This window comes from Podarcis liolepis (genome assembly GCF_965112155.1).
Source record: "Podarcis liolepis genome assembly, chromosome: 3".
In the NCBI taxonomy this organism is placed as follows: Eukaryota; Metazoa; Chordata; class Lepidosauria; order Squamata; family Lacertidae; genus Podarcis; species Podarcis liolepis.
Window position 1 is genome coordinate 40,592,914 of NC_139557.1, and position 17,411 is coordinate 40,610,324.

Below are 17,411 nucleotides of genomic sequence, written 5' to 3' on the forward strand. Positions count from 1 at the left end.
CCCAAAAGTAGGATAGGTACCTTCATTAAGAGACACATAAGCTTTGCCCTAAGTACTTACTTCATTCCAGCTGTTACGGTTACCACTCATAGGTAAAGGACCCCTGGATGGTTAAGTCCAGTTAAACTTGGCTATAGGGTGTGGTGCTCATCTCGCTTCAGGCTGAGGGAGCCAGCATTTGTCCACAGCTTTCCAAGTCATGTGGCCAGCATGACATTGAGCTTCTGGCACAATGGGACACTATGATGAGTGTCGGAGCACACAGAAACGTTTATTTTCCTGCAGCAGTGGTACCTATTTATCTACTTGCACTGGCAAGACAACTTTCTGCCTGGTAACCATAGACTACCCTCCTAGTTTGGAGATCACTTATACAGAGTAAGATTGTGAAGTGATGCTCCCTGTGAGATATCTGTAGCACAGACTTTGTTGTTGTTGTTGTTGTTGTTGTTGTTGTTGTTGTTGTTCCTTAAGGGCTACTATAAGGGACTGAAGGTCTTGGCTGAGGAAATTGGGGAAGCATTCTGAAGAGATTCTGTGGAGTGTTGTTTGAAGAGACTGAGTGGCAGCAGATAAACAGAGGAGATTAAAGAACCACTTCTTTGTCCACTCTATAAAGTCAGTATAATATATTCAAAACAAAAAATCTTTTCAGACCATATAACATTGTATTAATTTCCCCAGTGTACCTTATGATGAATTCAGCAGCAGAATGTTACCTGTGAGGGTGTTCCCTCCTTTATAAGGCAAGTTGGTAACAGCATCCATCAAACTCTGCTTGGTTTTGTGTGCATTGAGGTTCCATTCTGTTCTAGGAGATCCACTATACTGTGCAAGAGCTGGGAGAGAAATATAACTTAGTTGCAAAAGGTCCCAAAACAACAACACCCCCAAATTATTTCAGGACATTCAAGGCTTACCAATCTGCACTTTGTCGGGACCAATGTCAAATACTTCAACAATGCGACCAATGAAGCTTCTGATTGTTTTAAAATTTTGCCGACCAATGCTCCATGAGCCATCCACCAGCAACACAATATCTGCTTCTACTTTGGTTTTGCATTCCAGGCCTGTCACAGCAATCAAAATACAAGTGTGTTAGTTGCAGCAAATGAACAGCTGTTTTCTATCCTATCCTCTTTTACATTGTCCAGCATGCATGGCTTAAGTAACTGACTAGTGTTCTTCTATATAAATTGGAACTTAAAGTCGTTAGGAGCATTCCATAGTGCTACCAATAACACTTCTGAGATTATGTATTATTAATATTTGCTTTAAAAGGTGTGCTGTGAAGCATATTCTGGTGAGCACTGCCCGTAACACTGACATGATCTATTAGACTATTACTTAGCCAGGGCCCAAGTGCAGTGAGAATCAACACAGCTAAATTATTGAACAACTAAATAAACTTAAGTTAGGTAGCCAATGACAACGACTACTTCAAAATTGCGCATCTTCTCCAGTTAAATATGTGTGAGAATTGATAAAATCTGAGGAGTGTTAAACAAGAATCTTTAGAAATTAGTCCATATGCTTAATATGTGGAGATAAATGATAAAATTACTTTTATACTGTTTTGTGGTCTGTTAATGAAGATGGTGCAGACTTTTACACATTTAACACAACAAGAGAAAGAATACAACACATATAAGATACAGAAACACACATAAACACAAAAGAATCAGAAGTGACAAAAACAAACATTTATACAAAGTTTTAAATGCTTCAGAGAGAAAGTAAATAAAATATTGGGGACCGTCCATTTGTAGGCTAAAAATAAGAACTGCTTTCTACATGCTGAAATTCACAGTGTGTTTATACAAAGCAGAAAGACACAAGGCTTTAAAATATGATCCTTTCATTAGCCATTTGAATGGGTGTATGTGTGCTCTTCCTCCTTTTTTCCTCTGGAGATCATGTTACCAGCAGCAAAACCTTCTGGCTTCATGCCATCATAGCTTCTGGTCTTTACATGGAAGAAATCCCATTGAGTAAAATCAGGCACACTCATCAGAGTGATTTCATCTATGTTCCACATAATTGATCCAAAACTGTAGATTCATGAATAGAACTATTCCAGGTACCTGGGGATTTAAAAGCATGATCCTCTTCTGCATAGAAAATACAACACTAGTCTTTAATCAACACAATCATAAATCATGAAATAGGGTATATATTAAAGTTCATGCACTTGCTAACATTGTTCAGGATTCAAAGAGCCTTGTGTTAGAGGAGGGGACCAGAAAAGCCCTGATAATTGTGAATGCAAAGCAACACACACGAGTGTCTGGAGTCTGGCCTTAATTTTAAACATTGGAAATATCAATGCCATCAAATCTTTTGTAAATTTAGTCTCCAACCAGAAAGCCATGGCAGAAAGTCTATATGTTTTAATGCAGCATATGGATTTTTATGAGCACAATTTTCCATATAGGCTGCCACTTCACCTCATTTATTTAAAAAAGAAAGAAAGAAAAGCATCTTAGGTTGTAAGGAATAACTGCAGGAATAAAGGGCAATTGCAATGATATAAACGGGGTATTATCCTGCCAACATTAGGAACTTTTTAAGGTGCACTTATTTCAATGGGAGAGAGTTAAGTATGGGTAGTGCTCAACTACATTTTACTCAAAGCAAACCCACTGAGATTGACGTAAGTCATGTTCATTCATTCCAATTAGCCTACTCTAAGTAAAACTTAGTCAAATAGCAGCCCATGTGCTTAACTGTCCCCTAAAAATAAATAAGACCGAAAAATACCTAATTTTAGCCAGACTGTACCTACTGAGTTGGATCCAAGGGTTCCCTCCTGTGAAGGATGGACTTTTCCATCCTCAAAAGTATTCTTTCCTCCATAAGAATGGAACACAGTATAACTCAGTATAAGTGATTTTGGTGGAATTATTTTATAGTGCTGTACTGAACCCTGCATTTCCTTCACTCCTTTCAAAGGAGGAATTCATTTTTCTGCCTCTTTTGCAGGGAGCAAGAGAACTTTGCAAAAAAATAAAATAAATCATAGGATGGAGGTGAGGACTGCATTTAGCTTATCATGTCAGTCAAGTGGCCAATGGGTGTTATCTGTTGTTGTTGTTGTTGTTGTTGTTGTTGTTGTTGTTGTTGTTGTTGTTGCCCTTGCTGCTTTGCATTGAAACGCTTTAAGAAAGTCCTACACTCACTTGTAGTGGTATTGCAGTGGGCTTTAACAAACTGCCTTCCAGCCTATAATGTAACCATGCAACAGCACACAGTCAGATATATATATATATATATATATATATATATATATATATATATATACACACACACACACACATACACACACACACACACACACACACACACACTTTATTTTACTTATATACCATTTAATGCCAGAATGGGCTTCTAAGATGTTTACAAAGTACTCTCTCTCTCTCTCTCTCATACACACACACACACACACACACACACACGCAAAAGCTGCTGGGCTGAAAGACTGCTTGCAAAAAGCCCTGCAAGTGAGCGGGGGCGGGGGCCTTTCCTAACACTGCTAGATGCAATCCCCGCTGCCACACACACATACAGTGGTACCTCGGGTTACCTGAAGCGTATTTAACCTGAAGCTTATGTAACCCGAGGTACCACTGTACATGCCTGTCCTGTGAATTTTGTTCAAGTTTCACTTTTTGAAAATACGTTCATGCCCACCTACACCCTCTTGAGGGGAGGCACTGTGAAGTTTCAGAACACTGCTCATTTTCTATATGGAGGAGTTAACTACTACAGTATTTCCCATTTCACTTGCAACATTATATACCTCCTGACAGTGTTTCAGTTTAGGCCAGTGAACTATTGCACAGTGAATTATATGCACGCTTACTCAGAAGCTGCACTGTGTGCACTGGGGCTTACTCCCTAGTAAATGTATTTAAGATTGCACTATCAAGCAGAAACAGTGCAGAAACAGTCCTGGATCCAAAGAACTGAAGAAAGTAATTCCAGGTGTCCATGTTTGCTTGGAGTTTTTCAAACACTTGCCATAGAGTAAACCTCTTGAAAATTTGGGGAATGTTCAAACATGGTATGTTATTCACCACAGGGTTCAAAGAAAAATGTTTTTAAAAATTCAGTGGGTGAAGTCATTGGACACATATAAAATAGCTGTTTGGATCCTGGCCAAATTTTATTCACCCTAAATCAGGCATAGGCAAACTTGGCCCTCCAGATGTTTTGGGACTACAACTCCCATCATCCCCGACCACTGGCCCTGTTAGCTAGGGATGATGGGAGTTGTAGTCCCAAAACATCTGGAGGGCCAAGTTTGCCTATGCCTGCCCTAAATTCTCTGAAAGGTTTCAAAATCCTTCCTACAGCATTTTCAAATTTCCAGAGAAAAGGACAGTGGTGGCACCATATGGGCTGTTTATTGACTCCATATAGTGCCGTATGGTGTGTGTGTGTGTGTGTGTGTGTAAATCATGTATTTGACAATGCATGAGTAACTGTATAAGTCTGCATAGCTATAATGTGAAATGGGGCAATAATCATTAAAGTCTTCACAAACAAGAAAGAGCCTTTTTATAAAGATGGAAACTAACGGAGAGGGAAGTTATCTTTAAAAATGGTCACTAAAGACCAAGGAGTGGTCTTCATGAAAAGTAGCCTTTTCTTTTTGCAATTACTCCTGCAAGTAAATAACTGTATCAGTTAATTATGTTGAAAACAGTTCACTTTACCAGTTTTCTAAAAGTAAAGATCTACAGCTAGAATATCCAAATAAGAAATGGGCTTCTCATTAAAATCATATTTACCTTCAGGTAAAAAGGGCACCTCAGCAGTATCTGAAAGGGTAGTCATTTCTTCTCCAATCAGTGGTGCACTTTCACCTCCTTCAAACATTCCAAAAACATTGACTTTGTAGGAAGTGCCTGCCCTGCGTGATTTAAATGCATATATGAAGCAAATTAGACTGGGAATGGATGGATCACTTTGACACCTTTAGAGATTTATTCACTCTGTTTTTAATCCTACCATTTCTCAAAGGAGCTCAGGACAGAATACATGGCTCTCTCCCCACTGATTTTATCCTAAGAAGGATATGAGGTGGGTTAGGCTGGCCCAACAAGATCTTCAAAAAAGCTTTGTGGCCAAGTGTGGATTGGAACCTGGGTCTTCTTGATCAGGGTTCATAAACACTAACCACTAAACTACAATGATTCTCCCTGTCATGGATTTTTACGGCAGGGTAAGTCTTTAGGAGCTGAAATCTAAAGCTTTCTTTTTCACAGGGAACTCGCAGGAACTCTTTTCCGGCACCTCTCAGGTGAGCGCCATTGCCATTCTAAGAGAACAAGGGAGGTGTTCATTGTGAGTTCCGGCACCTCTTTTTCTAGAAAAATGGCACTGAGCAAGAAACTATTACTGAAGCAAGAGATTGGTCCTTACAACTGAACATCTATAGCTGTATTGTCTGTATCTCCTAGCTTTGAGCCAAGCTTGACCATCAAGACAGCTAACAACTACTACAGACCCAGCAGAAGGGTTTTACAAGCTTTCTTGAGGGTCATATTTTAATTCATTTATTTGAATAGTATATTTACCATGCCTTTCTGCATTTGGCATCTAATGAAATAGACTTTAAAAAATAAACATAGGATGATAGAATTGGTATTATATGCTGAAAGAGATGCAGTTGACTGAAAAATACCTATGGGGAGAAAAATACTGATAAGGAAGGAAATTATGAGTGGCAATACCTGAGCTCCTCCAATACAACAGTGTTGTCATATGGGCCAACTATTAATTCTCCAAGGCGCCTGCTTTCTCCAGTTGGATGGAAAGTTACTTTATAACCCGTCACTTCACCGGGGGCTGGCTCCCAGGTTACACGGAAACTTGACATCGTAGAATCAGAAGTGTGCAGATTTCTGGGAGGTTTAAATGGGGAAGCTGCAACAATCAAACAACACCCAAGAAATTAAGTGTTTGCTATATTCAACCATAAAACCCTAATTTCAGTTTTTAAAAAGTGAATGCACTATAGCACCTGTATGCTTTGCCCTAGCAGCCCAAGAAAATTGGTTCAAAGGAGTTGAGGGATCCTCCAGAACAGGGTAGAATGTGGCATAGGAGGAAGGAGATATGGTAAAAACAACAACCCTCCCTTCCTCTTCTATTACCAGATCCCTCTACTGGATCAAAAGCCCTTGCATATGCACAATATTACCAAATCCACCATAGGTTCCACCCCGTGCGCCCCCCCCATTATGATTGTTAAATGAGCAAATCTATGAAGGTGGCGCTATCACTCATTATAGCTGCCATAAGTGATTTCTTTAAAAGTTGTATACCTTTTAGGTTTTCATTGAAATGTCACAGACTGTAAGTCTTACATTCTATGCTTCAGATGAAGGGGGCTCTAATCTGTAAACTCTTATGTTTTCTATTCACCTGTATATTCTCAACCATTCTCATTTTTGAAGCAATTCAGATGACCTAATCATTGCCATGCCAAGAGGAACAGGAGCAGAGAACTAGTCTCTAAAGCTCCAAACCATTAGAGCACCTTAAAGCTAGTTAACACTCATCATTGATTTTGCACTGTATCTGGAAACTGGCAAGCAGTGCAGCCAATGCAGATTAAAGAACACTGGAATAATATACTACTGGTTTAACAAGCAATAGATTCCTTCCTGAGCCAATTTTTCCTAGTCGGTTGAATGCTATCTCATTTGCAGTTTGTTTGTTTGTTTGTTTGTTTGTTTGTTTGTTTTTTAGCTAAAAGGGCAGCAATCTAATCTCAAAGAGCAAAAGCCAAGGATTCTAGTAGGGGATGAAACAGACACCTTATTGCTTTTTAAACTCGCTAAACTCAGAATTTTAGGGGAGAAGATAATGTGAGCCCACTTCCTGGATCACTGATAGCAAGACATAATTATAACATCCTTTCAAACCACTGTTACTGCAAAAGGCTGCTCTATTAATAGCTCCTATGATTATTCATAATCAGAGCCTCTGAAAGAAGAGAATCAAACCTAGCACTCTAGTGGAAAGCCATTTAAAAATATTTATTCTACTTTGGCTGAAGCAGCCTCAATAGAAGTTTAACATAAACACCGCTTAATTTCTAAGATCAGAGGTGTGAGGGTTCAAGACCCTGTGGAAGTTGCTCTATAAAATACTTTCTACAGGTGTGTGTTAAGGGCTGGTTACCAGGAGAATCTGCTCAAGTTATCTGTCCTTTATTCATAATTTATACATATTCCATTGTGGAGCCCTGGAATTGAAAATGTTCCTAAAATTAAGTTTTACCGAGTAATTCTGGCTCAGATTGAAAGCTTTGAGCACCACTAAAACTCCATACAAAACAGTTAGAAATGCAAGTAGGTAATTTCTAATTGCCACGCAGTCAAGCAGCTTCCCATACTGCTAAACAAGGCATGCAGGAAGCAGTACTTTAACAAGAGGTATAAAGCTGCTTGAAAATGTGTGCCAAAAGAATCCCATATAAATTCCCTGTTTGCTCTTTGTGCCACTTTGCTAATCTCCCTTTCTGTCACTGGGCTTAACCAAGAATTAACACAGAGATCAGCAGAATCCTTGTGTGGTTTGCAGGAGACAAGCGGCTTATACCACATCTGACGAGGTTGGCCCTCCCATGTCACCTTGGGAGCAGATAGGGAGCATGTGTAAAAATAGCTAGAATAATATTGTAAACACACACATAGATGACAAAATATGACATCTTAAACTAACATTTACAGTCTTTGGCAGCCTTGCTAAAGCTCTTACAGGGCGAGTCCTTTAAAAGAGGCTCCATGGATACAGACTACACATGTTGCAAGGGGCATTTTAAAAGACTCACCCTGTACATGTTTGCAGGAATGAATTTCCACACACATACCCCTCTCTACATCCATGTAGCGTAGAAATCAATGTACCTGTTGTTCCTTCGCCTTGTCTGTGTTTTCCTTCACCAGTTCTATACATTGGAATGACAGAGATGTCGTAAGTAGTCAGTGGCTGGAGCCGTTTCAGGGTGGTGGTGGTGGAGGAAGGCGGCACTTTTGCAACCATCTGTCTTCCTCCTCTACGGGGCCGGTAAACTACACGGTAGCTGACAACTTTCCCAGGTGCAGGCTGCCAGGTAACTCTCATGGTGGTCTCTTTCTCTTCATCCACTCTCACGGTCCTAGAGCTAGGAGACACTTTTCAGTGTAAAATAAAATGAAAGCAAACATATTGGGGTGGGTTGTTTTTGTTTTTGGTGAAACTTAACTTGACATATAAACTGCAGCTACAACCCTCTGTAATATTGCAAGTATGCACATGTCCAGCTTCTCTCCCACAAAGTTTGGGATTCTGAACTTTTGGAAAACTGCAAACTTCCTTCCAGATTAGCACTGGTTTATACTGCCTCGGTAGCTCAGTCGGTAGAGCATGAGACTCTTAACCTTAGGGTTGTGGGTTCAAGCCCTACATTGGACAAAAGATTCCTGCATTGCAGGGGATTGGATTAAATGACCCTTGTTGTCCCTTCCAACTCTACAATGCTATGATTCTATGCCATGTTTCTATACTATCTCCCCATGTGAAAGTTCGTAAATATCCCTTTAAGAGCAAAAAATTCTCAAATTTGGGAAATGTGCTCTCAGTATTTAGAAAATCCAACTGCTCCTCCATATTTGCATTTGGCTCTGGAAAGACCAGGCCTTCTTGGCTTCTCACAACCACAGAATCTTCACCCATATATAATTAAAATGCTGCAACAATGGCTCTCAGTGCTTTGAACAAACAGTTCCAGGTTCACACAGGGTATACTGTTTCCCTGCAACTTTGGAATTTCTGCTTTTATGCCACACTAAACACTGTTTCCCATTTCCTGTTGGTTCATTCAGCACAATAAAGGAAGCCATAGCAGGTGGCTCTGTTGACTGCTGGGCAAGTCAACTCCTCCTGCATGACTTTACTGTTTGATGGTGCAGCAGCAAAGTTGGCATAAACCTGAACTTTCCAACCCATAGCTTCCTGCATGGGATGAATGGAAGCAAGCAAAAGAAACAATTCTCTGCTGTCATGAATGCAAGGACTGTCTGATAAAAGAAGGGGGTAGCCCACCTACACTCCATCTGCTAATCTCATTGAACTACACCCACAACCAAACCTCAGTTCAAGTTTTAAGACAAAAATCTATGGAAACACTTCTGAGATGCTAATGTCCTTTTCGACGAATCCTTGAATTGGAACTCAACTAGGCAACATGGATTGCTTCATATTCCAAACTTGGGTGCAAATTCTCCAGGATTCAGAATTATAGTATAACTAATAATTAGGAATTTAAGAACTAAATAGACAGGGCGCAATTCCAGCAGGTCCTGCCTTTTTTAATCCTAGTATGGTCCCTACCAATATTAGGTGTGTTGAGTAACATAACTATTGCAAGCTTACCTGTACAATGTACATGCTCTATTTCTCTTCCCCCTGCAAGCCCCCATTCTTTCCCAAAAATCTGCTCTGTGGGTTTGGGGGAACCAAACATCACAGATTGGGAGATGCAAAGTACAAGGAGGACATCTCCTTGTGTGTCTTCTGGCATTACACTAGATATTTCCCATTAATGTTAAATTATAAATTATAATAAAATGAGAAGTTTTGAATCTTTGTTACCAGTGTTTCTATATGCAGAGTACAAGGAGGACATCTCCTTGTGTGTCTTCTGGCACTACACTAGATATTTCCCATTAATGATAAATTATAAATTATAATAAAATGAGAAGTTTTGAATCTTTGTTACCAGTGTTTCTATATTCTATCTACCTTCAGTTGTAGCTTCTCCCTCTAAAGGAGCTCCTTCTCCACTTCTGTAAGAAGCCAAGACTGAAATTTTATATCTGGTCTCAGGCTGAAGGTTTTCCAGTACAGTGTTTATTACATTTCCAGGAACAGTTTTCTCTCCAGACTGATCATCATAAAGTGATTTCCATATAATTCTGTACTGATTAACTGATCCTGGAGCTGCTGTCCATGACACTCCAATAGTAGTATCAGTTATGTCTCTGGTAACCAAGTCACGAGGGGAGCCACGTTCTGCAAGGGAGAAATTCAAGAAATGTAGATTAAAATGCAGTAAATAAATGCTGCAATAAACCAAGAACATTAAAGGCCATGAAATAAAACACAGCAAAACTGATGCATATTAAATTCATTCATTTAGAAGTCGAATTCCAGGTGCCTGAAGTCAAGAGAAAACTTTTGCACACACTAAATGAATATACATAATGTAATTTAGCTATACATTGGGCCAAAGTCCATTTTAACTACTTTCCTGATCTCAAAGCAGTTTTGCTTCAGAATGGGGGTGTAAATCTAGTGACTCTCACAGATACTGCAATAAATTATTGTTCTGAAATAAAACATACAAACTGTCTGAATTATAAATAATTTGGCGCATCTCTATTATGAAGATCATAGACTTTGAAACTCCATTGCCATTTTCAAAAATAGCAGATAGTTCAGTTCACATTGGGTGGTATCAAATAAACAACAATTCTATTATTTATACCCCGCCAACATGGCTGGGGTTTCCCAGCTGCTCTGGGAGGCCTCCAGCACATGCAAAAACAAAGTAATATGTCAAACATTAAAAACTTCCTGATACAAGGCTGACTTCAGGTGTCTATTAAAAGTTGTGTATATGTTTTGTGAGTGGACATCTCCCCTGCAGATCCCAATACATCCTCAAAATCTGCTCCAGGTGGTCTGCAGTGGGGAGGAGCATATGCGGAAGTCCTGTTACACTAACAGAAATCCAATCCACTGATGTAAGGCCAGAATTGGATACAATCCATTTTATTTTAATTTTTACTTAACCTGACTGTGCGAACCTGCTGTCAGTTATGGGGATAGCTACTTATTACCATTGGCCATTTCCTATGCTTCACTTCCAACAAGGGCAGATTTAGGGCTGTGTGTGAGTGATGTGCACGCACTGGGCACTGAGTTGAGGGGACATCGGGGACATCTTCTCAAAACCCAGTAAGCAAGGTGCTGGGGCTTTGGGAAAGAGGAGTGAGGCTCTGACAGGGTCCTAGAGTCCTCCCAACTCCTTCACAAAGCCTAGTTAGTGCTTTTCCAGCTTTGCCTGACTACAACCCCAGGAGAACAACCTTCCTGGAAGAGTGAAAGGTGCTGGATTTCAAAAGAAACACACAAATTTTCTGTATTTTTTTTTTTTTTTACTTTCTTCTGTAAAGCTTCAGCTCTCGAAATATGGCTTTTTCATACATTCAAAAAATGACTTCAATCCAAATGGAAAAATATGGAAAAATTGTGTTGATATAATGTACAGATGTCTCAAAATAAATGGCTTTTCTTTCCATATTTTAATGTAATATGAATACATAGGCCACTTTACATTGGCTACTTTACTTCAAGCCTCTGCCATAGTGTGCCTTCAGGATTAAACTATCTGCAGTTATAATAATATTTCAACAATTAACTATGGAAATCTGGATGACTACATCTGTACACTGGACATACTGCAAAAATAATTGTATGCTTGAAACAATTGTCAACTGAACTAGGATATGTACCATTAGATAGAAGAAGTGATTTATTTCAAATGAAGTATAATATATGTCAATTAAATTATTATTATTATTATTATTATTATTATTCAGGAGTCCTAAGATGTTCTGTGGTTTTAAAAATACCATGTTTTTGTTCAATGAACTATTACTGTGAGTTTCCAAGCTAAGTGGAAAATGCTGGCCTCAGATAACTGGGAACTGCTGACCAGACACCTTTCCTAAGAAAGTTGACTTGCTTTGCAAGTCAAATGATACATTTAGGAAAAACATTGAATAGCAGCCTGATGCTAAACACATTTTACATGGAAATAAATATCCCCCTAAATTCCAACTAAATAAAACCTGTGGCATTGTGCAACAGGACTCCCCCCATCTCCTCCCCTGAACACAGTCCCAAATTTGCTCCTAGGGGCAGGGACATAGTGTGGGGAGGGTCAGGAGGCATAGTCCCAGGCGCTTCCACTCAGGGATCCCCACCCTGCCTACCACTGGGGGTCTCTGGGCCCCAGAGCCTGGCCCATCTTTTATTCCCCCATTCATCATAACTCCCTAGCCGCTTCACCTATGCTTCTGACATTTTGCAGGTTACTTTCCTAGGGGCACTTCTGTGGTGCATATTGGCTAGGACTGATGGAAAGTGGAGTCCAACAACATAAGGCAGGTCACATATTCCCCACCCTGAAGTACATCATTTTCATATTAACATTGCTACCCATAAAATCACAGGAAGGGAAGTAAATCTCTTTTAATCTTCTACCAGAAAAAGAACAACTTCAAAGGTACCTATCAAAAAATAATAATACAAAACCCTGGATCTATTTCTCTGTAACTTGGCAAGTTTCTGACCAAGGGGTACTGCTGTGGTGTGGGTTATTTACACATACAAAATGCCCGTAAAACAAGAATGGGGAGGGTAAATGAATCCTTTTTTAACTATCTCAAAATTGTAATGCTTGATCCTTGCAGTAAAACCACAGAAGCCATCATTCTGAAATGTGACAGGATTCAGCACTTCAAAAGAGGCCACGGTACCTGCAAATTTTATTCAATTCTACCAAAAAATTAAAAGGTTTTTAAAAAATGTTCTTTAAACAAAAGCATAGGTCCAGCATAAAATTCCCTGAACCTATCTGTCTCTACTTTAGCTGACTTTCTCCAATCAGGAGGGTCTACTATGCCTGTAAATTTCACCCAATTCTGTCAAAATGAAAAAAAGCCTGTAGCCTTTCTTTCAATTCCCCATAGGAGTGAATGGTAGCAGCATGAAGTTTCAATTTTCCAAACTGGGATTCAGTTGCAGATCATCAGCTAAACTGAATCTAGCAGCTTTATGAAACCTCAACTTGAGGTCTGAACCAAGTCTTGTGGTCAGCACACACTAATGTATTCACCAGTATTCTTTACTTCTGAAGGGTTCTTATTCCTTAGAAACATGCCAGATGTTTCCATCCTTGCCATTAGTGTCCCAAGGAAATCTGAGATACACTGTGAAACTGAGGCAAAGACATATCAGAATTTGCTCCAGAATGAGACAGTTCAGTTATAGGCAGGCATCAACCAATGAGAGCATATTACATTGATTCTGAAGCAGTTCCAGTGGATCCCAGTTAGATTCCCATATGTGAAGATCATCAAATGAGGGTCTGCTCTTACTATGACAACCTTCAGAGGTGAAGTTGCTAAATTTGGGGAGCAGGGCTGTTTAAGTTGCACAACTCATTGTTTTGATTGCACAACTTACAATGTTTTATCAAGCTCACTCTTTCATTGTTTTTGTTTTGTTTTATGAAGATCACAAAAACCTTTCTGTTTCAGGGGACTTTTGATCCAACTGACTGGTTTTCTCCCATTATGTTGTTGATTTTCAGGCTAAGACACAATGGTGTCAGTTCACTGCAGAATAGAATTCACTAGTACAATTACCTCCTTCCTCACCACCCCCACCCCCAGTCTTCTCTGGAGGTCCATTAAGGCAAAATTGCCATGGGGAGGGGTCTATCTTGGCTGAAACACTAGCATATACTTTTGAAAAATAGATAAGTGATCGAATTTACAAGCGTTATCAACATGACAAGCTATTCCATTGTGATGCAGGCAAAAAGGCCAAGACCTACTATTAGCATTGAGTCAATGTGTCAAATCACTCCAGGAGCAGTCAAAGTCTCCATCATTCATGCACTAGAAATCATTAACATTTCATCTGTGTCACAGCATGGGTACATTAAAATATGGAAAATATTTGAAGCACTTCATAAAGGCCTGGCTGCAGCTAGATGCAAATGTTTCCAAAATTCCATATCCACAGTTTCCATCTTACCCAGCCACAAACAATAACTTTCTTTAAGTAGTTTCCCTATTCTAGGTTCCCATCTTCCTATCACTAGATGGGCAGTATCTGTATCTATACAAGCCTCAGAAACCACAAAAAGTTACAAGTGAATCTTCTAACAGGGCTTCCTCTGTTCTCCCTGCACAACTCCGTGCCTCTTCTCCCAGAGACCGTTCTCTTACTATGTACATTCCATACATTTAAAGTACACCCCCCCCAAAGAATCCTTGGATCAGTAGTTTACCCCCCACAGAGCTGCAATTCTCAGCACCCTTACCAAACCACAGTTCCCAGGATGTGAGAGCTTTTAATGTGTTTTAAATGTATGGTTTGTAGTATGCAGCCAGTATCCCTTCCAGTCCCACCTGGCTCACACTTCCCTTTAGTTCAAGGCACAATCCCTGAGGGTAAGCCACATTAAATATAGTGGGATTTACGGTATGTCTGAGTAGACATGCCTAAGAATTGGACTGTTAATCTCCATATGAACATCATTTCTGGCAACAGCACAAAATAGGGTCATTGGAATGAATTGGGCAAATTAATTTACTGCAAATCCGTTTTTCTATATTAGCTTCCCTGGCACTGCAGCCTGTAACTGGCTAACCAGGGAAACCAATGGAGATGACTAACTTAAGTCCATTAATTTCAGTTTGGCAAATGCAATGCTTTGTCTTGGTGAACCTGCTTCAACCACAAATGCAATGATCAACGTTATCTCCTATGCAGGACTATAACAAGACAAGGAGGAACTGTATACCTGGCGCCTCTGGCTGGTGCCCTCAATCTAGGAACAAGGAAGTTAAAATAGAAAGGGATGCGGAGTATCCACAAGAAGCTATGGGGAAAAGGAAGGAGCAATGCAACATTGATTCCTAGCACTGGCAAATGGATCGGAGGCACTATGCCTTCTGGTCCAAGCAAACTGCTCCCTGGAAAGGTGCCAGGGAGGATGTTCTGCATCCTCTGGAAACAATGTGTACCTTTCATGGTGAGTAGAGGCTGCCTATAATATATAATTTGTGGAATTAAGACAGAAGAGAAGTCTGGCCCAGAAACCTCAATTTCTTCATTATCATTCTGCTGGCTGGGATCATTTAGGTTACATGGAAATGCCTCCATTTCCTTACCACATAAAATTCCAGCAGTTATGCAACGTGCCTTTCTATTCTAGAGGCATTTGTAAGAAGCCAGTAACACTTTTATTGCAGAATGGATCACTTCCTCTAGGCCGATTTGTTTTTTCCTAGAAATATGGCATTCCCACAGAAAGGACAAGTGACGTGATTGTTTGACAATTGGCAAAAGTCTCTTGAAAATGTCAGAATCCAAAAAACTAAGTACGCAAAATTTAAATAATGCATGAGACAGCACTAAATCTCCTCAGCAGACACAGAGTCTCTTTGTGTGGTGCAAGCCCTTTGCGACTCAAAACATGTACGTAACGTTCCTATGTTATGCTAAAAACTTCATTGTAAAGAAATGTCACTTGTGCTGGTACCAATTCAGTCTGTAGGAAGTCCACAATCTCTAGAACATTTTTAATTAACTGTTAGAATATCAGAAGAATAGAGAATATCTAGAGATTGATAACTCTCTACAATTAAAAAGGCATGCTGCAAAAAAAATCTGTAACTAAACCATAAAATATGATGAGCTCTTTTGCAAAAGAGTAAGTATTTGAGCGTTGCAGTTCTCAGAGTTTGAAAAGAAGGGTGCTATTTCCTTCAGCATTTCCTTCCTTCCTTCAGTTTCCTTCCTTCAGTTTTATGGGGGGAAAGGAAAAATTATCCAATATTTACAGAGAGATGCACTGGACTCTTATAACTTTGTTAAACTGAGTTTTGTAACTTCAGAAGGCTAAATGCATTTGCAAAAGGTAGGCTACATCATCTCCTGGAATAAACTGGCCCAAAACACATCAACGTTTATCTACAAAAACAACACTGTGCATTAATTTAAATTCAAAACATAATGTGGTTGTTCACAAAGCAAGTATAAAATGTTTGAGTGCTTGTTCTGCTGACTTGCTTTAAATGACATGGAGTACTTTAAATGGTAAATTAGTTCCTCTGCTTTGATCAGTTATTCTGAGGCCCTGATATCCAATATTTGTAACATCTTTAAGACAATGATGGAATATTATTTTCAGACATAGGTCATTTGTCAATTTTTTGAAGAATGGTTATGCAAATTACAGTTAATAGTATAGTTTCTGTCAGAAGTTTTTCTCCCAGAATTGCAGTAATAATAATAATAATAATCCTATATTCTGTTTAAATTAATCTATTTAACAGATATAGTATACAGCATGTTCTTGTCATTTGACATTAATACCTCAAGGCAAACAAGTTAGCTCTTGCCAGAACTGCTCTTACCACCTCCTCTCCATGGGAAAAACAGATTAGAAAAACAGTAGCTCTCAGAAAAAGTTGATTGTTAGCCATCTACTGGGTTTCCATTCATTACAATTGCTGTGTTTATCATTATGTTTTATTTCTAGTGTATGACCCATGGTTTTGGCTCAGGCTATAAAAAAAGGGAGGAATGGAAAACTCCAAGGGGGGTTGGGGCATAGGAAGGAGAATGATGAGGTGAAATATTCCAATTCATTTTTTAAGTTAACTATGCCAAAATGTGAAATTGATCCAGCACCAACAATTGCAAGGAAAAGCAGTAAGTAGCTTTGTAGAAAACCAATATGTTATTATATGACAGTGCATCTGCCATATAATAACAACAATACTATGTTCCATTTCAGGATGAAATCTTAGTATTGGTTACATGAAGGATGTGTGTCAGGTACAATGTAGTCCTCTGGTGGACCATTGGCCAATTTCTGGTAGACCAGGGTGTCCCAAATTTGGGTCTCCAGCTGTTTTTGGACTACAACTCCCATCATTCCTAGCTAGCAGGACCAGTGGTTGGGGATGATAGGAATTGTGGTCCAAAAACAGCTGGAGACCGAACTTTGGGAAACCCTTTGATAGAGCTTCTAGCTAGCACCTGCTGGTTACTGGGATTTCTGCAAAGAGTGTTGAACTCTATGAACTTTAATCTGATTTCCAGCATGAGGCATCCCTTACGTTAGTGGTTTTCATCCAGTGTGCCATGGCACCCTGGGGTGCCTTTAATGATGGTCAGGGGTGCCGTGGGCAACACTGGCCTCTGTCCCTCTTTCTTTCTTTCTTTCTTTCTTTCTTTCTTTCTTTCTTTTTCTTTCCTTCCTTCCTTCCTTCCTTCCCTCCCTCCTCTGATGCCCTCTTGCCTCCCAAAGGTTTACACAACTGTTGGTTGCAGCAGCCCAGGCTACAAGCTCCCCAGGTGAATGGCGCCTCTGGGGCTGAGTAGGTGGTGCTCCCCAGGTCCCTGTGGGGCAGTGTGAGGAGGCACCTCTCTTTGGGGCATTGGGGGCAGCTCAGAGACCAGGGGCAGCAGCAGCAGCAGCTGTCTGGAGGACTCCCAAGGGGAGAGGAGAGGTGACTGAGGGAACACTCCACAAAGGAGAGTGT

At 39.9% G+C, this 17,411-nt stretch overlaps 1 protein-coding gene across 22 annotated transcripts in view; it reads right to left on the reverse strand.

The window, feature by feature from the left end:
* Positions 1 to 17,411, reverse strand: part of COL12A1 (collagen type XII alpha 1 chain) — a 112,523-nt gene that overhangs the window by 60,365 nt on the left and 34,747 nt on the right. For 13 of the 22 annotated variants that reach the window (XM_083497256.1, XM_083497250.1, XM_083497260.1 and 10 more), the window contains exons 3-4: positions 921 to 1,070; positions 720 to 839 (exon numbers count right to left, since the gene is read on the reverse strand). In XM_083497256.1, the coding sequence (XP_083353382.1) occupies positions 720 to 839; positions 921 to 1,070 (270 nt within the window). Of the gene's footprint in view, positions 1 to 719; positions 840 to 920; positions 1,071 to 4,793; positions 4,916 to 5,738; positions 5,932 to 7,922; positions 8,190 to 9,798; positions 10,069 to 17,411 lie in introns of all 22 variants that reach the window. The other 9 variants (XM_083497259.1, XM_083497268.1, XM_083497267.1 and 6 more) reach the window with 1 other exon arrangement.